The sequence below is a fragment of the Nyctibius grandis genome, chromosome 7, assembly GCF_013368605.1.
Source record: "Nyctibius grandis isolate bNycGra1 chromosome 7, bNycGra1.pri, whole genome shotgun sequence".
In the NCBI taxonomy this organism is placed as follows: Eukaryota; Metazoa; Chordata; class Aves; order Nyctibiiformes; family Nyctibiidae; genus Nyctibius; species Nyctibius grandis.
In genome coordinates, this window is record NC_090664.1 from 57,934,090 (window position 1) to 57,960,949 (window position 26,860).

The 26,860-nt window shown below is 44.3% G+C and overlaps 1 protein-coding gene across 1 annotated transcript; it reads left to right on the forward strand.

Moving 5' to 3' along the window:
• Positions 1-1,762: 1,762 nt before the first annotated feature.
• On the forward strand, positions 1,763-26,203 carry TMIE (transmembrane inner ear). Its single transcript, XM_068405632.1, has 4 exons — positions 1,763-1,837; positions 2,399-2,516; positions 21,249-21,398; positions 25,851-26,203. The coding sequence occupies exons 1-4, from the start codon at positions 1,763-1,765 to the stop codon at positions 26,201-26,203; spliced, it is 696 nt and encodes a 231-aa protein (XP_068261733.1).
• The last annotated feature ends 657 nt before the right edge of the window (positions 26,204-26,860 follow it).

Sequence of the window (26,860 nt, forward strand, 5' to 3'; positions counted from 1 at the left end):
GCTCCCTCAGCCGTTCCTCATAGGTCATAACCCCCAGACCCTTCACCAGCTTGGTCGCCCTCCTCTGGACTTGCTCCAACACCTCAACATCTCTCTTGAAGTGCGGGGCCCAGAACTGGACACAGGATTCAAGGTGCGGCCTCACCAGTGCCCAGTACAGAGGGACGATCACTTCCCTAGACTGGCTTGCTACACTGTTCCTAATAGAGGCCAGGATGCCATTGGCCTTCTTGGCCACCTGGGCACACTGCTGGCTCATGTTTAGCCGGCTGTCCATCAGCACCCCCAGGTCTCTTTCCGCCAGGCCACTTTCTAACCACTCTTCCCCCAGAACAAACAGCTGTTTGTTCGTTACTATTCTTTATATATATATATATATATATATATATATATATATATAAAGCAGTAGGATCCCCTGTGTAAACGTTAATCTTGACTCCTTGATGCTCTCTGTGTTGTTTAACCTCCCTACAGTATATTCTGCTTTATGCTCCGAATCTCTTGTACTGCTGGAGCTGTGGGAATCAGAGCTCTGGCTACAGAACTGGAGTCTCCAGCCCAGAGTTACCTGGATTGTGAGGATTATGAGATTCCTATTACCACTGGGGAAACTGAGGCACTGGGTGCTCATGCAAAGGTGTAGACATGAGACTTCCTGATTTTGTCTCATACCTACAGGTGAGGAGGCCACTTCTGTGACATTGCTATGAAGTCTAGTGCCACCTGAGGTGTCCTACAGTATCTGACATGAGTACAGGAGCTGGCACATATGACACAGTGCCAGACCTGTGCCCTGCTGGGTGGGCAGATGGAGGATACTCCACAGCACCTCAGACAAGACTAGAGGCCTGTATTTGAGAGGTTGAACCCTACCCCTACTCACCTCTTTAAAACCAAGGAGCTATGAAACACCACCACAGAACTGCAGGTTACTCAAGTTTAAGAATCCTCCTCCCCTCCAGAGGAGTATTCCCTGTCTAGAAAGGGGGGTTAAGGCAACATCAGGGTGCAGATGTTCAGAGCTTGGCCACAAGCCCACAGAGAGGCACATGCCTGGAGGAGCTGGACAACTGGAGACAAGATTCACACCTTTTCTCATAGCAGACCCAAGGCAGGTAAGCCAGGCTTGGCCAGGGCCATCTCTGCCCCAACGGACAAATCTTTTACCCATATAGTAGCTACAGCGGGGCCAAGGCAGAGCGGAGAAGTTACCTGGTCCCTTCCTGCGCTGCTCCTTCAGGCACTGAGGTAGCTGTAGGCTGTGGCAGTTACCAGATGGTTAAAGAAGGTGGGCAGAGGAGGAACCAAGTGCTCACCATGCCCTAGCCCTCCTCTCAGTCCCTGTGAAGTCTGAGCAGAGAAAAAGGGCCTGGTGTGGGGTCAGGAAGGGAATGTGCACCAAGAAGGGGAACGGATCCAATATCTTTCAGCACCAAAACCCCAGGCTCAGCAAGGCAAGCAGCTCCCCCGTTCCGCTGGCACGATGGAAAAAATAGAAAGAAACAACCAAACTCAAAGCTCAGCATCAACTGCTGTGTCACCCACGACAACTTCTGTCCTATTTGATCTAGCAGTTCTTCTGCAGTGTTCCTCAAGGCTTCAGGAGAAAGGCAGAAAATTACTGTCCTGGAGGTTGGGCTGCTGGGGCCAACTGTGAGAGCCAAGTCAAGGCTCTAGTGTTTGCACCCTGTCTGAACTACAGCCTTGCCTGTGCCTGGCCATGGGCTCCACTGACCCTTGAACATGCCCCATCACTATGGGCATGTCTGGTGACCTGGGCTCCCTGCTCACCCTGGCTGCCACCCTGGGCTTGCCCTGCTCCCCTTGTTTGGACATGGTGGGATGGGGTCTTGCTGGTGAGACCCCTGCCCTGCGGTTTGCATGGTCCTCCTCAACTCCTCATCTTCACAGAGCAGCTGACTCTCATTGCGCCCTGACATTTAGCTCTTTTCCGCCTTCCCTTCTCATCTAGCCCTAGCAGACGCCACTGCAATGCAGCTTGTGGAGAAACCTTTTTTTAAGAAAAAGAAAAAAATCCATGTTTTACTTTGCAGCTGAGTCTTAAAAATATCTTTTAAAGACAGGAATGCAAAATATAAGAAATTTTCTCCTGACTCCAGGAGACTGACTCTAGAAAAAGCTCAGATTTTAAGAAATAACAGCAAAGATTTGCTTTGTAGTCATGAAAATTGGCAATAACTTTAGGTAAACGTCAAAATGGCAACAGCTTTAGATACCAGCTTTTTAGTGAAGTCTCCATTCCTCAAAAATTTCCAAGTTGTTAGGGGGGAGCAGTAAACTGGGATCCACCATCTCCCATGCTATTAGCATCCTTCTGACTGTTTTAGGGACCCTTGCAAATCTTAAACCACATTTTTTTTTTCTCCCTCTTTCTCAGGCCACCACAGAACCCCCAAAAAAGAAACCGGACCCTGTCACTTCGGAGACGGTGGTGATCTGGGGGCTGCGCCTCTGGCAGGTGATTGGTATCTTTGCCATCTTTGTCCTGGCAGTCAGTAAGTCGTAATTCTCTGCCTTGCACCAACCACAACACCACCCCAAGTAGGACTTGTTCCCGGAGGACTACAGACAAGATGGCCATGGAGGTCACAGGTTGAGGCTCTTTGGCATCGCAGGGCTACACATGGAGGGGTTTTTGCAGCAGGGAGAGGCAGGTGGGGTCTTTGAAGGAACCACAGATCACAGAATCACAGAATGTCAGGGATTGGAAGGGACCTCGAAAGATCACCTAGTCCAATCCCCCTGCTGGAGCAGGATTGCCTAGACCATATCACACAGGAACGCATCCAGGCGGGTTTTGAATGTCTCCAGAGAAGGAGACTCCACACCCTCTCTGGGCAGCCTGTGCCAGTGTTCAGTCCCCCTCACTGTAAAGAAGTTTTTCCTCATATTTGTGTGGAACCTCCTGTGTTCCAGCTTGCACCCATTGCCCCTTGTCCTGTCAAGGGATGTCACTGAGAAGAGCCTGGCTCCATCCTCATGACACTTGCCCTTTACATATTTATAAACATTAATGAGGTCTCCCCTCAGTCTCCTCTTCTCTAAGCTAAAGAGACCCAGCTCCCTCAGCCTCTCCTCATAAGGGAGATGTTCCACCCCCTTAATCATCTTCGTGGCTCTGCGCTGGACTCTCTCTAGCAGTTCCCTGTCCTTCTTGAACTGAGGGGCCCAGAACTGGACACAATATTCCAGGTGCGGCCTCACCAGGGCAGAGTAGAGGGGGAGGAGAACCTCTCTCGACCTGCTGACCACACCCCTTCTAATACACCCCAGGATGCCATTGGCCTTCTTGGCCACAAGGGCACACTGCTGGCTCATGGTCATCCTGCTGTCCACTAGGACCCCCAGGTCCCTTTCCCCTCTGCTGCTCTCCAACAGGTCTGTCCCCAACTTATACTCATACATGGGGTTGTTCTTGCCCAGATGCAGGACTCTACACTTGCCCTTGTTATATTTCATTAAGTTTCTCCCCGCCCAACTCTCCAGATGGGCCACAATGGCTTCGTCTTGTAACATACTCATCAACAGGTCCTAGCTGGTGGCATCCCAGAGAAGAAGAGATACTGTAGGGCTGTGCCAGAGCTGGGACAGTTTTCAACTGCAGTACCACATTCAGGCCCAAATGCATGTTATAGCCATGGTCCTGCCCTGTCACACAACCATACAAACCACATGTGACCTCTTGTGGTGCTGTCCCACATGCTGAGATAAGAAGCCTCAAGAGGTCTGCAGTCACAGCCAGATCTGGCATTAAGGTCTGGATGCCAAGACTCCCACTTCATTTTAGCAGGGCTTTCAAGACTTAAAAACCTCCTTTTTTTTTGCACCCAGGCACTAGGAAGCCATTGTTTGAGACCTGGTGACTGCAGTGGGATGGGATCAGACACTCTCCCAGCACACTTTGAGGATCTATCTGGGTATGGCTGATTCCCCACCTGCATGTCTTCATCCAGCTTCATCCCCTTGCAGCTCACTCCCTGGGAAGAGTGTAAGCCAGCCTCACTGTGCATCACAAACTACTATCATGAGCTTCCTTAGGAGAATATCGCTTAGGACACTACCATAACCCCATCAAAATTCAAAGGAAGGATCTTCTGCTCTCTCCTTGAGCCAACTATAATGTCATCCAAAATAAAAATAGATCAATTTGATGAGTCAAATGTGATAAATTCAGTTATTTCCCATCTTCTTGTTACTCCCTGGACTTTTGCAAAGTGTGTAACTAATTCATTTCTTCCAGTAAAGGAACTTCTATTGACTCATCAACAATTCCCTTGAACTACCTCTTTTTCCTGTTAGGGGCAGGTGAGCAGAAAGACAAAGCCTGTCCCCAATCCCTGAAGGTAAATCCCATCAACTCAGAGATCACCTCAAATCCTTATCCACTCCAGGAAGGACATCATCCAGCCATATGGACTTAGACACATCTAAATTTTCTAGGCAATTTTTTACCATTTTTTTCTCTCATTCTGGCTTGTGGCCCTAATTGCTCGTTAAAATTAATTTCACAAGTGGAGCAATGAAGCATTTTAAGCGACTAGAGGAAGGCTGTCAGTGCCTTAGCTTTCTGCATCACTTCTACTCTCATTACTCATAAGTGATGAGCACTCTCCAAAACAGTGGCCACATGCAAACTCCTGGCGAGGAACAGCCACAGGCAATGCCAAGCCGAAACTACAAGCAGCTGTTGTTTAGGAGAACAGAATCAATCAGGTTGGAAGAGACCTCTGGGATCATCGAGTCCAACCATTGCCCTGACACCACCATGGCAACTAGACCATGGCACTAAGTGCCATGTCCAGGCTTTTCTTAAACCCCTCCAGAGATGGTGACTCCACCACCTCCCTGGGCAGCCCCTTCCAATGGCTAATGACCCTTGCTGAGAAGAAATGCTTCCTAATGTCCAACCTGACCCTCCCCTGGTGAAGCTTGAGGCTGTGTCCTCTTGTCCTATCGTGGGTTTGCTGGGCCAGGTCTAAAAACATAGTGTTGCAGACAACTGATTTCTAGTCCTTCCTGTTATTTTTTAATTTGCTGCTAAACCTGCATCTAGATGCAGCCGTAACCTGATCAAAGAGCACAGCAGGCTGCGTGGTGTTCTCTGCTGATACTGCAGGAATCGAGTCACTTGTTATTGCCACAACCACCTCCCTGGCTGCTGGGGGTAGTTTGTACCAGTCCTTCCCCGATAGCCTTCCTGTTAAGTTCCCATGCTCTGTTTAAACCAGACATTCACATTTTTAAAACAAGTACAAGCATTTTCCTCACTTTTCTTTTCCCCTCATTGCCCTTTCTGGGCAAACACAGCACCCTACACCCAAAGTAAGAGGGATAACTACTGCTACAACTTGCTTGATCTCAATCAGTGAAGCTTATGCTAATTCATCACATGCCACAACACCCTTTGCAAACAATCACAAGAAACTCCACAGAGCAAAGCAAACACGGCCAAGTATTTAACCCCAGTGACTCCATACACCATGTGACAGAGGCATCAAAAAATAATAGGAGGAGCTTTAGAATGCAAGTAGACTGGTGAAGGGGTTTATTGAGCTGTTTCTTCTTGGTTCAGGGGTATCAAATTGTAAAGAAATTTTTGTCCAGTAGGTCAGATTGTTTTATTTTTCATTAAAAATTGGCTCTGGCAATACCAGGTTATTTAGGGTTAAAAGCATAGAAAGTTTCCCCTCCTGGCAAATGAACACATCACATCGTGCACTGCTTGCAGAATATAAACTAAGGGTTTTTTAATTACCTAACAATATCAGTAGCAAGAAGAAAACACCCATGAAAGTTTACTCATCTAGTGACAGCCCAGAAATGAAATATATTGCAGAAAACAACATACAAAATAGTCACTGCCTGGGTATTGAAAGCAGCAAATGGTGAGAAACTAAAACACTTTTAAAGATCTGTGTTTAGATAAGCAAACAAATAGGTTATGTGCAATTCAGTAAAGTAACATCTGCTTTAAGGTTCGAGGTCCCACTGACACACAGAGGTAGTCAAAACAGGATAGGTTCAACCTTAATGATATTAGAACAACTGAGTCATGCAGTCAGTTCTCACCAGTTTCTTGTATCTTGCTCCAGCAACATCTTCCTCCTCCTGTGCTTTGCGATCCCCAAAGCATTGGTGGTTCCCCAGCTTTGCCAGCCAAGTTTCAGCTCTCAGGAGCAGACACAGGTTTTTCTGTGAGTGAGATCTTGGAGGCTGCCTTGGTATCAGTCCAGAAAACTAGGGAATATTCTAGTTTTCCAATGGGACAAGAGATGGAGAAGAGCTTTAGGGTGGCTTCCTTTTCCTGGTTCCAGGAGCACTCTCCTAGCCAGAGCAGGAGGGCAACTCACCCCTCTAACAGCACTAGCTCTCTGTAGTAAGAGACAGAGGAGCATCCTTTCCAAGGCTTCTAAGGCCTGCACATGATCCCATTGGCTTCCCATCTCACCTGGTTATCAGGGCTTTAAGGGTGTGTCTACTTTGGCATGTGAATTCAGGTGAGGAGTAAATGAGGATGAGGAGAGGCATTGAGATGCTTTTAAAGTTAATGCCCCTGGCTGCCTCACTGTGGGTGACTGTGGAGCAGGAGCACTTGAACTGCATTCCTTTCAGTTCAAATGGAAATAGGACATAGTTGCTCCAGAAGTATGGTCTCAGATATGCGTGATAATAGCTGAGGGCAGCCACAAGACCAAACTAGAGCTACTCCAGAGTAATCCCCCCTGAAACAGAATCACAGAATCACACAGAATCAACCATGTTGGAAGAGCCCTCTGGGATCATCGAACCCAACCGTTGCCCTGACACCACCATGTCAACTAGACCATGGCACTAAGTGCCATGTCCAGTCTTCTCTTAAACACATCCAGAGATGGTGACTCCACCACCTCCACCTCCACCACCTCCACACACTAAGTGTGGATGACAGATCCTACATACTCTTCCACCTGACAAACCTGCTCCTGCTGAGCCACTGAGATTGCAAATATAGATATGATCTAGGCGTGGTTTCCAGCGCTTGCTCTTGGCAACTTCCACAAGGTGGCATCATCACATAATAAAAGGCAGGAAAAATAGCCAAATCCAAACCTCCATTACATTTTCTTATTTAATGGAAAAAAAAAAAAGATAAATTAAAAAAAATACATAAAGCCATCATATATATCAACACACGCCACTGATACAGACAAAAAAGTCTCTGGGAAGATCTCCTCAGAAAAATGTTTATGGGTAGTTTACAAACATAATGGGATAACTCCCATCAGTACCCAGCAGAGACCAGAAGAGATGAAATGTTTGCACACCTGTGAGCAGAAGGCTTTTCCATCTCTCCTGCAGCAACTGATAGCTGGCTTTCTCATGAGCTGTATGAAAGCATCTCTCTGTTGGACCCATCCATCTCCATCTTTTCCCTTTGTTTCTGCTCTGTGATAAGATACATCATGAGAGGTTCAGGTTAGACACTAGGAAGCATTTCTTCTCAGCAAGGGTCATTAGCCATTGGAAGGGGCTGCCCAGGGAGGTGGTGGAGTTACCATCTCTGGAGGGGTTTAAGAAAAGCCTGGACATGGCACTTAGTGCCCTGGTCTAGTTGCCATGGTGGTGTCAGGGCAATGGTTGGACTCGATGAGCCCAGAGGTCTCTTCCAACCTCATTGATTCTGTGATTCTCTGTGATATGAGAGGAAAAAACTTCACAGAATCACAGAATCAATCGGGAGTAAAGCAGCCCACAGTAGAAAATATAACTTTGTAGCACATGCAGAGCATCATTCAGGTGATGCTGGAGGTATAAACCTCATGGCTGTGTTCAATCATTACACAGTTCTTATTCATCTACTAAAGTATCAGGAATGCCAAGTCTTTTTGCTACGACTGGAGAAGGCACATGAGAGCTCATTTTTAAAGCAAGCACAACCTCTACAGGGAAAAATCTGGAAAGAATGGGAGGAAAACTGAAGTTTCTCAGGTACCACACAGAGCAGGTCAGCTCACTGATGCTCCTCTGCCCCCAAGATTTTAGTTCAGTCATTTTGCCTTTGGTTAAAGGAAACTTCCATTTTGGGTATTTGAAGCAGGTAGAGTAAGGCAGGCAATTAGACTGGCAAGTGTCCTGAGTTTGCCTTGAAATCCTTATCAGGGCTGCCTCTGTGCACCCAGAATAGTTCAGCTGCTCTGGGTTGCTTCTCTGAGTGCTGGCTGATAAGAAAAGAGACCCCTTGCAGGGAAGAGTAGAGACAATGATTGCATCTGTCTCTTTCTTGGGGACACTTTGCTGAGACAACAACAATCTACTGATATGAGATTAGCTGTATCAGGAGGATTTGATTTTCTCAGGAGCGTTGCTGTCTGGTTTCTTGGCCTTGCCTTTTTTTTTTTGTCCTGTGAAAGCTGTAAATGGGGAACTGAGGCCAAACACTATCACCCTGATAGGATGGGACTGAATCATAACCTTGGAATCTTGCACAGCCTGTTTCACAGAATCCCAGAATCAATGAGGTTGGAAGAGCCCTCTGGGCTCATCGAGTCCAACCATTGCCCTGACACCACCGTTGCAACTAGACCATGGCACTAAGTGCCATGTCCAGGCTTTTCTTAAGCACATCCAGAGATGGTGACTCCACCACCTCCCTGGGGAGCCCCTTCCAATGTCTAATAACCACGCTGGGGGCTTTGCACCAAAAGTGTTACCCTTTGCAGACTGCAGTGCTGTGGTGGAGGAGGGGGTGGTCCTGATCCATCCCTGGGAAACCCATCAGCTGGCCCATGGCTTGCCTGGTGTGCTCTTCATTGACTCACCCTTTCCTTTGGCATCACCACCATTATCAGCATTTTTAAGCAGCCCTGTGGGCTGTTTCATTTTCTCTCTGGATGTTACTTTGGTTTCAAGGTCTGCTGGTTTCCTTGTTTTCATACATCCCCTGACAGCAGCCAGAGAGCTGCACCTCTTTGAGTAATGCCCCACTGATTTCTGCAGAAACAATCCAACAACTGGGTTTAGACACAGGGCAAAATGCCTTAACATCCCTGCTGGCATATCCCTCTGGAGTGAAAGGCACACGGGAAGAGGCCATGAAGAGGGTGATGGGAGCAGGGACAGTGCTGTGAAAAGGAAGCAAAGCCTCTCAGCTCCTGCCCAGAGCCCACCTTCTTCTGTAGCATGCCAACTCGATGTAAAGTGTCAAACAGATGTATTTCAGGTACCACAAGCAGCGAGAGACCCCTTTCCTTCTCATCCTGTTTTGAGTCTGTACTCTGTTGAGTGAAGAAGGTAGGATGGAACTGCAGCAGGAGGTTCCCACATGGGGTGGGATTGCAGCAGAACTGTTACTGCATCCCACTGCCATGTTCCAGGCATGAGCTCATGCCTTGTGCTCAACTCAAACTGAAGACCAAGTTGGCTTTGGATGGTACCCAGTTATCATGCCAGGGAACTGCTGAGCTGCCTAAGCTACTGGTGGACTTTAGGCAACCTTGTGTCCATGAGTGGCAGACCTTTAATTCATTGAAATGATTCAGTGCTGGTGTTTTAGTGGCACCAGAACAGCTCTGGGGCGATGGAAACATTGCTCACTGCACATCCTTACATGTAGTCCACACCACTGTGAACTACAGTACCACTAGTACTACTGGAAGTAAGGCTTCCCTGGATGAGGAGTGACAAAGTAGAGGGCTAAAGCAGAAGCTGATTGCAAAAGTAGCAGGCTCAGTTCTGATCTCTTTTGCCCTATCTTTGTGTCCTTCTGCAAGACCTACCAGAGAAGCTTTCCCATTCTCACCCATGCCAGTCAAATGGTAACACGTAGCCCCAGATGTGAGCATCAGTAATTTTTCTCTTGAGATGTAACCACAAACATGAAAGCTTGAAGAAGCAGCTCTCTCATCAGCTTGGGAGTCATGAATGAAAAGCTTTTGCTTATCTGCCTGTATAAACCAGGAGTCTTTACCTTGAACCTGTCAAAGGTTCAAGAGGAGTATAAAATAGTGTGAGTACAAGGGAGGCTCACACTGAATAAAAGTGTTCCCAGGAATCAAGTGTTATTTAACAAGCGCCAACAAACTGTTAAACATCTTGAATGCAATTAACTGAGTGCAGTTTAATTTGAAGTGTTAGAGGTTTTATTTACCAACTTGCTGCAGGTGTTGAAGTATAAATGCCAGGCAAAAGATTTACACTATTAAATAACCATTACTTTTTTGGATGGCAAAGCTACCCAGATGTTTCCATTAATGTGCAAAATTTCCAGTGAGGCACAGATAATTTAGGCTGGCTCAGGGATGCTTCACATGGTGCTTACTGATGGAGGCTTTAGTCTATCTTCAAACACTGCATCACCAGCAGCCCAGCATGTGAAAAACACTCATCAGGGTGCACAGAATAATACATGCAGAGATGGATGCAGGCGGGGGAGTACTGTCCTCTACCACAGAGAGCATCCCTTGGGACAAGAAATGGCTTTTACATGAGGACAATAGGCTGAACCCCTCTTTTGCCCTCAGCCCAAGTTCTCACATGGAAACCTCTTATCACACGTGAGATATTTCCTTCTGTTTTAGCGCTGTCACAGAATCACAGAATCAACCAGGTTGGAAGAGCCCTCTGGGATCATCGAGTCCAACCATTGCCCTGACACCACCATGGCAACTAGACCAGGGCACTAAGTGCCATGTCCAGGCTTTTCTTAAACCCCTCCAGAGATGGTGACTCCACCACCTCCCTGGGCAGCCCCTTCCAATGGCTAATGACCCTTGCTGAGCAGAAATGCTTCCTAATGTCCAACCTGAACCTCCCCTGGTGAAGCTTGAGGCTGTGTCCTCTTGTCCTATCGCTAGTTGCCTGGGAGAAGAGGCCGACTCCCACTTCACTACAACCTCCCTTCAGGTAGTTGTAGACTGCAGTTGTCCTGCACTTGTGTGCCTACAAAATAGCCCAAGCCCCCACATTTATTGGCACCAGCATATGCAGCTCAAGCTTAGCACAGAAAGGGGTGCTTAAGAGAAAGTTAACCATCTTTTACAAAGGATGGACCATTTTTTAAGTACTCCAATTAACAGCAAGTAAATATTCTTTCTTGTTGATTATTTTGATAACAAATAACCTGTGCTGTTCTTGTTTTGTACTATAATGTTATCTTAAACTTCCATTGTTGTGTGTGCTCACATGCACACAAACACCACCACCACCCCCCCAAGGCTACTACAAAATTCATTGCTGTGATCCCTATCATCTAAGAAGCATTGGAGATGATGCCATTGCCTGAGGCTGTCTTCTCTTAAATGTGACAGCTATCAGGTCACATAGAGGGGGCTGTGCCTGGAGTCTGCAAGAGGAAGAACTGGGGTGTTGGACCATGGTGGGGCTCCAAAACAGCTCCTCTGTGTGGGCATCCCCACCAGTTGGAAGCCTAACCTGCTTCTTCATCTTCCCACGGCACCCTCTCACTCGGTGACCATTCATGGTCAAGGCAATGGGGTGATGGAGTGCAGATTTGTGCACAAGTGGACTCTGGCATCAGAGATGGGGGCTGTGAGGAGAGTCTTCATTGCTGTATGGCACAGTGCACGAGGTACAGGCGTGCTTGAGATCTGCTTGGGACAAACTGGTATCACTTGTGTATGGCTTATGGATCTGAAAGTCAAAGTCAGATTTGCAGCCTTCCTGGGCAAACCCACTTGATTAACTCTTCATGTTCTGGTTTATTATTACTCTTGCTATTTCAATAGGCCATCGTAATTTTAATTCCCATTTACCCTTCATGTGCAATTTAATGCCTGACCCACCCTGTGCATTTTCTCTGCCCAGTGTGGAGAACAGGCACAAGCCACCATCTCACACAAAATCCAGTTAACACCAAACAACAGGGATTTTGCAGATTCCCAGGGCAGGGTAAATAACAGCCCATCTCCCTGCTTCTCATCTGGTGCAAATGAATGTAGGCAGCAGGCATATGTGGCTTGCAGTTAATTATCATTTGAAATCTGTGTGTATCCATAGGACTACACGAGGTCTGGAGCTAGACAGGTCTGAGCTGCACAGACTGGATCCAAATCTGGTTTTGACCTTCCCAAATCACAAAATTAGCTGTGGGTGTTGGGATCCTGGGTTTTTCTTGCTAGGTATAGTTTGACAGAAGACACAGGCCCAACTTATTGGCTACGTTTTAAATAAATGCCTGACAGAAGGTATTTCTCCTTGTTAGATGGAACAATCATCCTTAGATCTTGCCTCACACAGCTGCAGTGTTGTCTCCTCCTTGTGACAGCACTTTTCCTTGCATGGAGGCAATGGAGAGGGTTCAGTCCCAAATTTATCACCCCTTGGGATGGTAAATCCCACCCCTGCTCCCAGCCTTTAAGGTGGGATGATGGGGAAAGAAGGTTAGAGATCTCCACCCTGGCCTCAGGAGCTATTGCACCAGACATAAAAGACCTCAAGGAAGAGATAGAAAGCATAAGTAATCAGGAGCTTTTTTTAATTAGGGCTTGTGTTAATCAATAGCTCAGATTGCCAGCCAAAACATCTACTATGGACTTTGTCACTATGATTCATCTCACCTACCTAGAGATGCCTTCAGGTCGGGCCTCCAGAGTGACCAGGTGAGAGAACAAGTGGGAATAATTAATTTGTTTGCTTTAGATGTCTACGTAAGGATGAGATGACCTGTGTCCTCAAGTGCCCTGGCTACCCTGTCTGGATCTACAGGGATGCTCCAGGGAGCTCTCAGTGAATACCTGCTTCCTTTTGTCCCATACAACATTTCCTAGCTCAGAAATCTAACTGTGCTCGGATCAAAATTTCCTAAGGTAACACTTGTTCTGATGAGAGGTCCAACCCTAATCCATGTTTTTCACTGGTGAGCACAGAACAAATACCAAGTGGCTGCTGTTAAAGCTGTCTTCCTTGCCAGTAGGCAGGAGAATAAAAAGAAAAAAAAAAAAAGAGGTGGAAGAGACAATGCAGGGAGTTGGCTGAATCCATTCGAACAACATACAGTGATGAATGTATTACCATGGATTAGCGAGAGGTAGGAAGGTTTGTTGACCTCTCCACTCTGTCCTGGTGAGACGCTTGTGCCTATGTATGAAAACAAACACTGAAAAAACAAATGCTTGCAGGAAAAAAAGCAGCTTCAAAATCCTCACCTCTGTTCCATGCCTGGAGAAAAGTCATAAGAGTCTCACTGAATGCACTTTGTTTAGCTCGTTGGAAAGAAGATTAAAAGGCCACTTGATTGCAGCATCAAAGGACTTCAGAAAGAAAAGGAAAACAAAAGGTATTAAAGATCCTTTTAGTCTAGTGGATGGAGGCAAGAGTAGAGTCTGGAAATTAAAACCAGGTCAATTCAAATGAAAATTTGAGAAATAAATGTGGCAGGGAGGGGGATTAGACGTTGCCACACTGCACCCCTTAAGATCTCTCCCCAGAGAAAGGTGGGATTCAATCCAACACAAGTTATTTGGCTCAGGCAGTAATTAAACATAATAACCTGTGATGTGCAGAGAGGTCACATGGTGTGATCTAACGGTGTGGACAGACCCTCATTTCCAGACACCAAGATAATATCATGTGTAGAGGTGTGGTTAAGCTTGATGGCTGAGCAAATATTGGAGCGTCCCTGACCCCTTGCAGCAGTTCTTTCAACATATCCTCAGGTCTTACAAAGGTGGACATACTTAAAAGCATGTTTTTCTTGAAGTCATATTGACACAACTATTGGGACTACAATCTAGAGCTCTTCATTCTTTGGCTCCTATTTTTGCTTGCTAGGAAATTAGTACATTAATCCAAGTACTAGATTTTCCTTGAAAGAACAGCCATAGAGTGGGATAAAATACAGGGCTGAGAAGGATTATGACAGGGCATCTAAGCCATCTCCAACCTGGACTTTAAATCTAACATTTTTACCTCTATATCTCCCTGTTTTCCAGAAGAAGGCAGATCCTGAGTCCCCATTGCTGCAACCTGATCCCAAGCCTGAGCCGCAGCAAGGTTACATGCCCTGTAGATGGTTGCACACCCTTTAGAGGGAAAGCCTCCTTCTTCTGGAGCCCAGCTCAGGGACCTCTTCTGAGGCACTAATATCTCAGCAGTAGCTCTACTAGCAGCAGTGGCATCTTTAAAAGAGGTGGTTCAGGCACCAGCAGCAGCATCATCTGAGCACTCAGGGTAGACCAGTCCTCCAAGCAGCCACCCAAGCACTAATTTTGCGAAGAGTTTAGTAGCCCTCCCTGATCATTGCATTATCCCAATCAGCCAGTTATTAACACTGCTGTGAGTAGCTTGAACAGCCAAAATATGCTAGATCTTTCCTTAAAGCATCATTATAGTCATATAGTAAGCAATTCTCCAGACTTCTCAAAGAGCATTTAAACACAAGTGCTGAAGTTAACTTGCCATTGAATACATCTGCATTAATTGCTTGCATTATTAACAATGGAATGGCTGCCTAATTAACTGAGAGCAGCACAGGCTACTTTGCTAAACGTTAATTAACTGCTTCATTGGCAGACTGTATTTTTTTCAGTTTCAAATGGAATAAACCTACTGTGTATTGCAGCCAATTTCCATTCAATTTATAAAACCGTTCACTTCTCAATCATAGCTCTGCTGAAATATTACACCAAGCAGTCACTGGAGAAGATTTTTCATTTACATTTTTCCCAGCTTCTAGGAGAAAGAAGTTGTTTCTTTCCTTCTTCTTTTTGTTGTTTTTTTTTTTTAAATTTACTGCCCAGCTAAACTAGGAGCAACTGTGTTACTGTTGACGAGCTAAATTCACTTAAGTGACAAAAAAAGAGACCATCAACAAGGTAATTTGGCCACATGGGGGATATTTGGTTTAAGCCAATACAGCTCCTTTCACAGCCTTTTGCACATGCTCTTAGCTTGCTTCAATTACGAAACAAAATATTTTGGTTTAAGCCAGTGGGAGTCAACACACAGCTGTTATTTAGTCACAGGCGTCTAATTGTTTGTGGTGGAAATTATGTGTTTAACGTTTGGTCTGTTACAGTACTTCAGACAAGAGTTTTTGAGGCCCTTTCTCAGCTTCTCCAACCTGAGTAGTATTAGATATGAATATTAGAAAGACATAGAAAGAGGGACTTTTTACAAGGGCATCTAGTGATAGGACAAGGGGTAACGGTTTTAAACTGACAGAGGGGAGATTGAGATAAGATCTGAGGAAGAAATTGTTTGCTGTGAGGGTGGTGAGACCCTGGCCCAGGTTGCCCAGAGAAGCTGTGGCTGCCCCCTCCCTGGCAGTGTTCAAGGCCAGGCTGGATGGGGCTTGGAGCAGCTTGGTCTGGTGGAAGGTGTCCCTGCCCGTGGCAGGGGGTTGGAACTAGATGGTCTTTGAGGTCCCTTCCCACCCAAACCATTCCGTGATTCTATGATTGCCCCCTGTAAAAATAATGGAAACATGCTGAAAATCCAGAAAGGAACAAACTTTAGAGTTCTTCATTATTTCCCAAGTCAGGGTTTTTTAGTTTATGCTGGAAAATGAAAATATATCACTTACAATACCTTTGTCACCATAGATAGCAAAAAGTTGGCTCCTTTAAAATACTCATTTCATAAATGAGTATTTGTTTCCTTCTTGAAAAATTACATTTCATATGATCAGCCTGGCAGAAACATTGAAAAATTATTTGATACATTGTCATCTTGAATCTTCAGTGTGAAAAGAGAACAGTGTGTGCAGGATCAGACCAGACTTTTTAGTTTAAAACAGAAATGTTCCTTCAGAATTGGTGGCTGAATTCAACGGTGTAACTGAAAAGGTACTCGAAAAGAAAAACAAAAAAGGTAAGAAAATGATTTTTAGAAGCCAAACAGTAAAGCAATCCACAGCATGTTACTGAAAAAGAAAAAACCTGTATTTTAGTTGTGTAGTTCATGGAAGATGCTTATTATCACAGTATCACAAGGCCATATATTATTAATACAGAAAAGCTGAGAAAATGGAGAAAATTGAAAGGTACTCCACTACATTTTGTCGCACATGATGTTTTCTTCTTCTACTTTATATAGTTTGATAGCAGAGAAACAATGAATAATGTCACCATTTCAAACCTTGATTATTTTCATGGACCTGCTGTGGTGTTAATGGGGCACTAAGACATCTTACAGAGACTCCTTCAAGCTCACCGTAGCATCAGACAGGCATTAAGGTAATAGTTTACTCAGGCTGTGTTTTAAAAGCCTTCTCAAGAACTAAAATGAAAGCTGAAATCCTGGAAAGGAAAAGGAGTCACAGCATGAAAGAACGAGACGAAATATTTTTTGATAGCAGTGCGATTAAAGCATTCACTTGGGGAATAAGAGAATTGGTGAATGTTTCATATAAAACAGCCATTCGAGGCCTGAAGTCAGGTCATCTGTCTGCCACAAAAAAGCATAATAACAGATTCTCAAAGCTAACTGGTTGCCCAAATACTTCATCCTGTGGACCCAGAATTAAAAATTATCAAGTTATCACTATTCAACTGAGTTATAATTAATATTCCTGTACATATTCATATCCCAAACAAAAACTTCTAGTTTAAGCTACTTTCATTGTACATATAACCCTCATGGAGGTTTTTATTTTTTTTTTTATTGTTGTAATTCTTCTACTCTGAGAACATGGGTCTATCAGTTAACATGCTCAGCTGATGTCATGTCCCATACTAAGCTTTTTTAAGAGTATTGCTTTGATGTTTAACTCTCATGGAAGAGAGTACAGTCCATTTCTTGATGTCATCTTATAGGAATGGATATTTTTAAACAGGAATTGTCATTACCAGCCATCCTCACATGATGCTTAAGGGTAACTGGTATCAGACACAGCCAACTCAGTAGTGATGGAGCAGGTCTGAGGTGAAGCCAGAAAGTCATGTCCATGGGTCAGGGTCTGGGTCAATGGAACACATGATCAGGCACAGCTACAACATCCACTGCAGCGGACCTCCGGGGGGGGCCAGGCACGATAGCATCAGCTTAAGAGTCATTCCAAGTGAAGAAAAGGAGAGCCTCCACTGAGGCTTCTTCTAACTCCTCCTTTGAAGGCCACCAGCTGCATTACTTCTCATCTGTCCCTGAACCCAGGCAGTCAAACCCCAGAAAGGGAAATGATAGCAAGGATGAAGCTGGTAAAGGGTCTGGAGGGTCTGACCTATGAGGAACGGCTGAGGGAGGTGGGGTTGTTTAGCCTGGAGAAGAGGAGGCTCAGAGGTGACCTTAGTGCAGTCTACAACTACCTGAAGGGAGGTTGTAGTGAAGTGGGAGTCGGCCTCTTCTCCCAGGCAACTAGCGATAGGACAAGAGGACATAGCCTCAAGCTTGGCCAGGGGAGGTTCAGGTTGGACATTAGGAAGAATTTCTTTTCAGAAAGGGTCATTAGACATTGGAATGGGCTGCCCAGGGAGGTGGTGGAGTCACCATCTCTGGATGTGTTTAAGAAAAGCCTGGACATGGCACTTAGTGCCCTGGTCTAGTTGACATGGTGGTGTCAGGGCAACGGTTGGACTCGATGATCCCAGAGGTCTCTTCCAACCTGATTGATTCTGTGAACTTGGTGATTCTTTGATGCTATCAGGATCCTTACAGGCACGTTCAGTTTCCCAGGTTGTCTTCAGAATGAAAACATCTCTGCTCTTCCAGTGGAAAATAATGTTTACCTTGGCATCAGCAAAGGCCCAGGAAACATTACAGGTTACATTGCTTTCTGGTTCACTTGATGGATAAATTATCAGCGTAGCAAATATAATCTCACTGGTTTGAAGCAGGAAAAAGCTTAAAATATCTACAAGGCACAACAGAAGTGATGCTAAGTTAGCTCCAAAATTCTAATATGCAACAAACATTTCACTCTTGACTTCCAAAGTATGAGATTCACATCTTCTAACTGAGGGAACAATCTGCATGCCTAAATGTAGATGTCTGATGCCATTTGGGAAGCCCTAGGGCACATTGTCCAGCCTCTGGCTCTAACTCCAGGGGGTCACAACTCTTCCACAGTCCTGTGTCAGACTGGTCACTCCAAGCACTTTTTGTAGTTAATGGAAAGGCAACCTCAGAGAATGATTTACTTGGCATACCTTAAATTTCTATCTTAAGATGAGATTAATCACCCTGTAGAGATGCTTCTTTCTCTCCATCAGTGATGGAGAGCCTGGAGTGACTGTCTGAGGTGGTAATCTATAGCTTTGGGACACACAAACCACATCAGGTGAATTCCACCCACTCTCTCCTGTGTCTGACCTGGAGGGAAAAGCAAAGATATCCAACAGGCAGCAGCTTCCCACTAGCAATGAAATGGTCATTCCTGGTATCAGCTTCAGAGTCCTAAAGTTCCTATACCAAAATTTTATTCATGGGCTTATTCTTTTAAAAACATAATGGCATTCAGTCCAATACTTAGCCCCCTGCGTGCCTTGAACCTCAAACAAAGCACAGCTTGTAAGGAGGGTGGAGATAGGAATAGTACTGTGTTATTGTCAACGGTTGGACTTGATGATCTTCAAGGTCCTTTCCAACCAAAATGATTCTATGATTTTCACATAAGCCTCTTGCTCCAGTGGCTGGTTATGAATCATTTCACATCCCAAGACAACATCAGTCCCCAGTACCTCAGTGTAACACTTTATCTCCATTAGAAAGGTAAACAGAGTGCCCAGCTCATGGTTGTCATGTGGCAACTACTGGTTTTGCCCTTAGTAATTGAAAAGAAGTAGAACTGCGAGAGATACAAGCCCAACTCCTTCCTGCAGGGCTAAGCCAGCTACTGTGATGCTGGCAGGCATTTTGTCCTTGACTTTCAAGGGCATCAACCAAACTCTTTGGGCTTTACTTGAAAGCTGATAATCTCATCATTTATCAATCTCCAGGAAATATGGTGCTAATTTTCCTGGCAAATTTTTCCCAAATGTGAGTAGAGGATTTCCTGGTTTAGCTGAATTCCAGAACGCTTTTAGGAAAACAATAGATCTTGATTTAAATCTGATTAGAGAAAAAGCACGTACCCCATTCCCCCTAGTAAGTTGTTTCCCTGCTTGCAGTCACTGTTAAAAAAGCATACTTATGTCTAGTCTGACCTTGCCTTGAATCCTCGCCCAGCTACGAGGTATTTTTTTGTCTGCTAGCCTGAGAAGTTCTATGCCCTCCATTGGTTGTGATGTAGCTGTAGCAGGCTCTGTGGGCAGGTGCACAGTGAAATCCTGCTGACCTGAACAGGATTTTTTTTTACCTGGGCAGTCCCAGCTCTGTGTTTTCCAGATGTGGTACATTACCCACCTGCAAGCTGCCAATGTTGTGCTGCCAATAACACCATATGGGTAACGTGCTTTCCTTTTGTAAGACAAGTAAAAGCTCAATTACCCTCAGCTTGTTGCTGACCCTCACAGAAGATCAAGGAAGCACCTTGATTGCTTCCCCAGTTACAGGTAATTACAATTTCATGTTGGTTTAGGCAATTCACTTCAGCTTCAGGTGTCTCATCCTGTTGTGACACTTAGATGGCCCTGAGTGTGATTCCACTATAACACCTCTGCAGTAAATTGTTTAAGGGGAGTGATATTTCTGGCAGCAAAAGGATAGAGGAGCTGCTACACTTTACTTGGTAACTTTACACCAACCTCAAAACACTGAGAAAGGTGTTCTAGTACTTTCCTTTTCTTTGTTGTTACATGAAGAGGTCATGCAGAGCTTGTTCCTGGTTAATATGATCCCTGTTTACTTAGGAGAGGCTGTACAGGTACAGAACAAACTCTTAGGGAGCAAATTTAGACCAACAAACAGTCTATGTGCTGGTGTTGTGAATGCTGTCTACTAATGTTTTTACTCCTGTTGAGTGAGAAATGCTCACATTTGGAACCAAACATACACATTATTTCTATCACTTCCTTGATACATTGCTCATGGTACCATAAAGCCAGAGGAGATTACTTGACTTTTGCAGCGAGCAGAAAGTTGGATGCTTGCTCCTTTCTCATAGCATTGATGCAGCATAGGGGAACTCCAGTTAAAACAGGAGACAGAGCATGTAAAACTGATCACACAACATCTTTCCAAGCACAAGGCTCTGCGTGCCTGCAGAACCCATTTCCACAAAGTATAAATGAGGTTAAGAACTTAGGTAGGCTGGAAAGTTGAGCTTTTATTTAGAATAGAAGAATCCCTCAGACTATTTTAAGGATGCCCACAAAAAGAGCAACTCAAAAGTTCGTAGAAACCATGAGATCTCCTGCTTCTTGACATGTGTTTATGACCTGTGGGCCAACTAATTTTATGATTGCCAGTTTCTGAGTCTCATTGACCTTTTCCCTGAAGTTGCTTTGTTGTTGTCAGAGGTGGTACACGGGTGAACCAATGATCTGATCAAGTCTGTGAATTCCTAGTCTAGGAAACCAACCAATAGTGATTTCATTACAATGAATTGTCTGAATCATGATTAGATTTGCAGATGGAAATTCTGAAGTAACGTATAGGTTTAAGCATGAAGGGAAAATATATCTTAGTAGGAGTAAAAGCACCATCTGCATCCTTAAGTCATGTAAAGAAGCCTAACTCATGGAAAGAAGCATGATGGAATAGTAACCGCATGAAGGGAGGGATTTAGGAGATCTGGATTCAATTCTTGGCCTGTCCTAAATAGATTTGGATGAAATTCAATTAAGGCAAATATCAAACTCTTGTTCTGGATCTATTTTGAAGAGTTTACAGTGTTTCCATGCCAAACTCCTCATTGCTTTCTTCAGCTGGAGGTCCACAGCCCCAGCATGTACCTACCACAAAAATTAATAGCTAAACCTTGTTGTCAGGAACCTCTAGCAATAACACATTGTCAAAGGGTGACAGTACATCTTAATTGCTGCTGTAATTTCCAAAGAGATAATGAATTTAATTTGTTGATGCCATGATGCTCGGAAACACTGGTGGCATATAGGGTTTAAGGCAATGGTTTACATTGGTTTTGATGGGAAGGACATGCTCAGTCCTTTACCACAGCTCATCTGAAGAGTGCTAATTCTTTATTTTCAGGTAACTCAATCGCTTTAGACTGCATGACCATATCCCTCAGGCAGTTACTTCCACTGATGTAAATGTCTACAGGTTCCCACTGGAAGAAACTCTTCTGAAATTAATTTTTCATCCTGCTGTCTCCCCACTGTAAATTGGTCAGCTTGTTCTAGAGAGAGATCTGCTGACTAAACTGAATGCTTTTGCTTCCCTCTCTCCTTTCCCAGTTATCACACTGTGCTGTATCTTCAAGTGCCGGATCCCCCGGACAAAGAAAGAGATTGAGGCACGATATGCTCAACGGCAAGCAGCCAAGACATATGCAGACAAACTGGAGACTGTGCCACCACTCAACGAGCTGACAGAGATCCCTGGAGGTACTTCCCATGCCCACACCTACACATGAGACCCATCTCTTCTTTTGAGGTTGCTTTCTCTATGCATGAATGCAGAGATAGGTCCTCCCTTAGTGTAAATCAATGTGGCTCCTTGGGCATAACCAGTAAGAAATTGCCATGACTTGGTAAACATCTCCCGTTCACATGTGCTAAACCTGCAGCATTTGTGGAAGCAGGCATGGTCATTTAGATGAAAGAGACAGTTTCTCTGTTGGTACAAGTCAGGGTTATTCCTTTGAAGTTCTTGTTTAAAATTTCCAGAGAATCTGATTGGTTTTAAGGACCGGTTCCTGGGTTGAGGCGGGGGGGTGTCAGCAGGAAGAAAAAGAGTTGTTAGAGTTTCACATTACCCATAAATGTCTTGCCCCATTTGGATGGCCAAGAGTACTTCTGTCACTGGTCTCTGCTCCTCTCACTCATCTTTCCTGATTCTGTACCCTAGGCTCTACTGAAACTCTCCTAACTCTCTCTGGTCATGTCCAGTCCAGACCTCTCAACTCCCTGCCTGTGGTGAAGGAAGAAGATGAAATGGCCCTGCAAGGAAATTAGGGGACTGCCTTCCTGTCTGTCTGTCTATGGCTTCTCTTTTCTGATGAGACACGTCATACCTTGGACTCTCTGCTTCTCAGTTCCCTTTCTGCATTTCACTCCTGTTTTCTCAATACCTTTTTATGATTTTTTTTTTTCTCTTTCCTGTGTCTCTGCAAGCCCTGCGGTCTGTAGCTTCATGGAAACTGGGAGTTTCCTTGACTCAAAATGTGATGCTCCAGTCTATGAAACTGGTGAAAGAGGCAGATAACATAATTGTAGAAATTTAGTCCTACACCAGCAGAATACAGAACTAAGTGCTTAACAGTAGGAACTTGCACATACCTCAATATTTCAGAGGTGTTCAGACATCTGACTATGCCAATACTACAAACTGAGAATGGCCAGACCACCCTCTGGAGCTAAACCAAATTGGCATGAATAAGCCCTTGTCCATACAGTTAAATTCTCCTAACCTGCTTTAAAGGTCATTCAAAGGTCTAGTTAATGCACTCTTACACATATGAGCAATCACACATGGAAGTGCTTAGTATTGTATCCTCCAATTTCCTGCCCAAAAGATCAAATTCTGACTCTGGAAGGACCAGCTATCAGTAGATCCCAGAGGGTGTGAAGGATCATGCTTGTAGATAGCAGAAATCCAAATTCATTCATTTTCTGCTACATCCTCTTCCTGCTTAGCTGTTACTTCTGGAAAACCAATAAATTGAAGATGAGAATATCCAGAAGAGACAGAAAGGGTATTTGGGCAGCAGAACGGCCATTTCACCCCAGTATGCTAATAAATTCTGATCTCCTGTAAGCAGGTTTCACATCCCACAAACGTGGGATCCAAAGGCTAACTATTTTGGTGAAGATTTAATCAGGCCATGGTAAATTATTGCAGCATGAACTCGTGAATAAAGTACCACAAGAAAGCGATTTATAAGAATTCAGCTGCACCATAAAGACTACCTAAACATTTACCACGTTAAATGTGTAAGTTGAGTAGCTGACCACCCTTTGACCTTGTAAGAATCCCAGAATTATGGTCCTGGCACGGTGCAGGGTAGGAGGCTGGTGGATAACATATTGCTGAGTGGCTGCTGATAATTAATGGCTCTTGATTACGTGTGTTCTGAAGCTCCTAGTCCTCTGGGGTCAGATATAAAGGTGCCCAAGTTACCCTGAAGGAACTGGTACAGGGATAGGAGTTATCTAATCACAAGTGCATTATCCACATCTATGGAGAAGTCTGCATCAGCACTAGTTGTCTCAACTTCGTCCTTTTATCCATGGTGGAAAAATAAAAAGGATGTGATTCCTTTCATGGTAGGGGAGATAATAAAGTGGAAGAGGTAAATTGTGCCTTAAAAATGCCTGTATGTCTCCAGTCTTGGGGAGCCAAAAGGACTGACTCAGCTGTCAGCGCCTAAAGTGTTAGATGCAAAAGCTCTGTGTGATCAAACCCACTGGTTTGCCCTCCTTCTGAGATGAGCGTGCATACTGTCCCCCAAAAAGTTACACTACATGATTTGGGCATTGCAATGGAAAGTATGCAAACCTTTGGGCTTCATGTCCGTGCTGTTATTTTCATCTGTACAGAGTGTGATGCTCTGCCACATCTCCCCACTGACATTTGGCAACCCACCTTGTTTTATGCAGTCATGAAGTATAGTGTATGTATTTGTCAACTATTTATATACTTATCCTGTGACAACCCCTAGTAGACCCAGTCAAGGCGAGAGACATGACTTGAGTGATTTTAATTACTGAGTGGCCATTAAATGCTGTAAAGATTTCTGTAAGTGTCAAATGCTATTAATCATGAATATATTACAATGTTTAAATACTCTAATTTCTTGGCATTATTTTACCCTACTTCACATTTACTATGATGGAATATTCTAACTGCCAAATGGCTCTCCATGCACTTTTATGAGTGTCATGCATGGCATTTTACTGGACATAAATAAAATAGACTTTAGGGTTCAGTGTATAAAAAAATATACAAACATTGATTCATTTGTGCTCTGTCTCCTGGTCTGTGGGAGAAGTACAAGCAGGACTTGGCCTTTGCTCTAGGTAGAGATGCACTGTCTGGGTCCATGGCCTGGGATATCTTAAAGTATTCTGGTCTGAGGCTGCTCCAGCTGACATTTTTGGGAGTTCACCTGGTTCCTACCATATTTGTCCAGGAAACAGACAGTGTGGTGGGTTTTTTTTTTCATTCTTCCCTCTCTTTTTTTTTATATGAGGTGTCAGGCTTTCCCGTGGTTGTAAGAAAGAGTCTGCATTGTTGTACTCCTATTTGTATGTACAAATGAATTACCAGTTCCCAAGCTCAAAGGATGATATTTTATTTCAGTGTGCATGCTGAAGCGATATTTTAGGTAAACCTAACAAATTCAGGCTTGATTTGCACCTGTAATGCATTGCTGCAGTTTGAAAGTGACACTACAGATATCCATAGCAATAGGAGACTTGGGGCTACTTAAGCAGATTGGAGTCCAGTGGCTCCAGGTAAGGGTTGAGACATCTCACCAAAGGCTCATCCCAAATGACCTCCTCAGCCTGTTCACTCTCATCTTTCCTTGCCCTGTGACAAATGTGAAATAATTTGACTTAGTCTAGGTGCCAGCTGAAGAAAGCTAAACAGTGACCAATCATCCTCCGTTTGCTGAGGTCACTCCCAGGTCATTGCTGCATCTTGGCTGGTTTTAATTACTAAGCTGTGTTAACATGGTTATCTATTTACATTGAGTCCTATGTTGGGGCTTTTCAGAGAAGGAGGTCGTGGGACACAACACATTTTCACTCATTTTTGCAAAACTTTATACTCTGCTGCTCTTGAGCAAAGGAAAAACTTTCCATAAGAAACGTACAAAATAAGATCTCTGTTTAAGCGTCAAGTTGCAGCTTGAGATGAGGGTTCAGTGCATCAAGCTCTGAGATAAGAAAGACTGTTGAGAAAATGAACCTCTTCTAGTAGAAGAAAAATAAGAAAGATGAGAAAAGGTTTTGTGCTGCTAAAACCTTTGTTAGAATAATTCAGGTCTGCAGAGCCAGTGTGATACTTACGAGTCTTCTCACCTGAAATATGGGCACTGAATCCAAGATATTCCTAAGCAAAAATATTTCATAAATAAGAATATTATAAGCTTCCTATAATTAATATGGATTGTGTGTTAAAACATACCAAAACAGAGCTTATTATGTGCTAGAGTTAATTGCTATATGCTCATGGTACGTTGCTGCCATTAATTACAGTGGTACAGGTAGGAAGCCAGTCCCATGGTGATTGGATGTGGACAGGACATAAGCTAAGCTAACTTTGTATTCCTGTGCTGGGCAAAACATCTTCTTCTTATCTGTCTCTGAGAGCAAAGATCCCCAGAATAATCCCTCCTGTCCACTCTCAGCTGCAGGAGACATACCCCATACAGGAAAACAAAGAATTAGAAAAGCCAGCCAACCAACCAAAAAATAATCCAAAACCCAAACCCAAGCCAGGTCTGTATTGAATTGCACGAGAGCTGTTTCTGTTCCTTCTTGTGGAAGGAGACAACTCCACAGCGAATGTCATTATTGGGAAATGCTTATGGCCCGTGCTTATAATGTTCATTAATCAGTTCCTACCAACAGGACCCATTTCCTCCAATAGATCCACAACTCAGCTCTTGAAATTAACAGTTCTTTATCCCATTTGTCTGTCTTCTCAAAATAAAGACACAAAAAGCTGGTAGCCAGTTAGCAAAACAGTTGTAGACACAAAGCCCCAGTAGAAGTATTTTCTGATTGTCCAAGATTTGCCAGGAGGGAGCAGGATTTTTGCCCTCTTCCTGGCTAATGTCAACCCAAGTTAACTGCTTTCCTGTTTTCTTTTTCCATCCTTGCATACAGCTCAGGTTGCAGAAGAAAAAAAAGAAGAAGTTCCCACTGTATCTGGAAAAGTGGACAAGGCTCAGGGTAAGAAAGATGGACCCAAAGGCTCCAAGAAGAAGGATGGTGAAAAGGACCAGAAAGCAGGATCCAAGAAAGAAGGGAAGGACGGGGCCAAAAAGAAAGAAGGACAAAAAGGAGAAAAGGGGGAAAAGGGAGAAAAGGGAGAAAAGGGGGGAAAAGACACTGCTGACAAGAAAAAAGGTGGTGGTAAGAAAGGTGAAAAAGAAGGTGAAGCAGCAAAATCAGGAGGAAGCACCAAAACTAATGGCAAGGCTGGTGGGAATGCCAAAGCCCCAGCAAAGAAGAAGTGACCTTGATAAAAGACAGTGCTGGCAGTCTTTCGGGGAGGACACTGTCAAATTGCTGTGGGTAGAGCACTGGGAGCAGACAGGACATGCTGTCTCCGTATACTCAGGCAGTTGAGTGCCACTGGATGTATGGATTACCTTCTGAAGACCAAGTCACTGGGTTTTTTTGTCCACCAAAGGAACACCTGGCCATTTGACTAGACTATCTTGTAAATAAAATGCACTATGCAGAGCTACATGATAACAACAGCTGGAACCAAACTGCAACCTGGAGTGAGAATCAGGACTTTGGATACACACAGAAATCCACAGAAATGAAGATCTAAACTAACGGGAGGACATTATTCATTTAAAATTTGTTCTTCTTGAGGACCTCAAGGAGTTTGATAAATATTTACTAGCACTCATCTCCTCCCAAATAGGATTTGCATGTAGGTAATTTTAGGGATTAAGTAAATTCTGGATGCTAAACCCCAAAGAATGGAGTTTTCTAAGTCATAGCTCACGGTTTCTGAGAGGTTGCTTGAACACATGGGAGAAAGCTTTCCTTCCTTCTCAGGTGCCTCTTTCTCTGGACTGATGAAGGAAATACAAAGAACTGCGTATCTCCCAGAATATTTTTCCACCTTTTTCTCTTTTCTGATGAAAGACATGTAAATC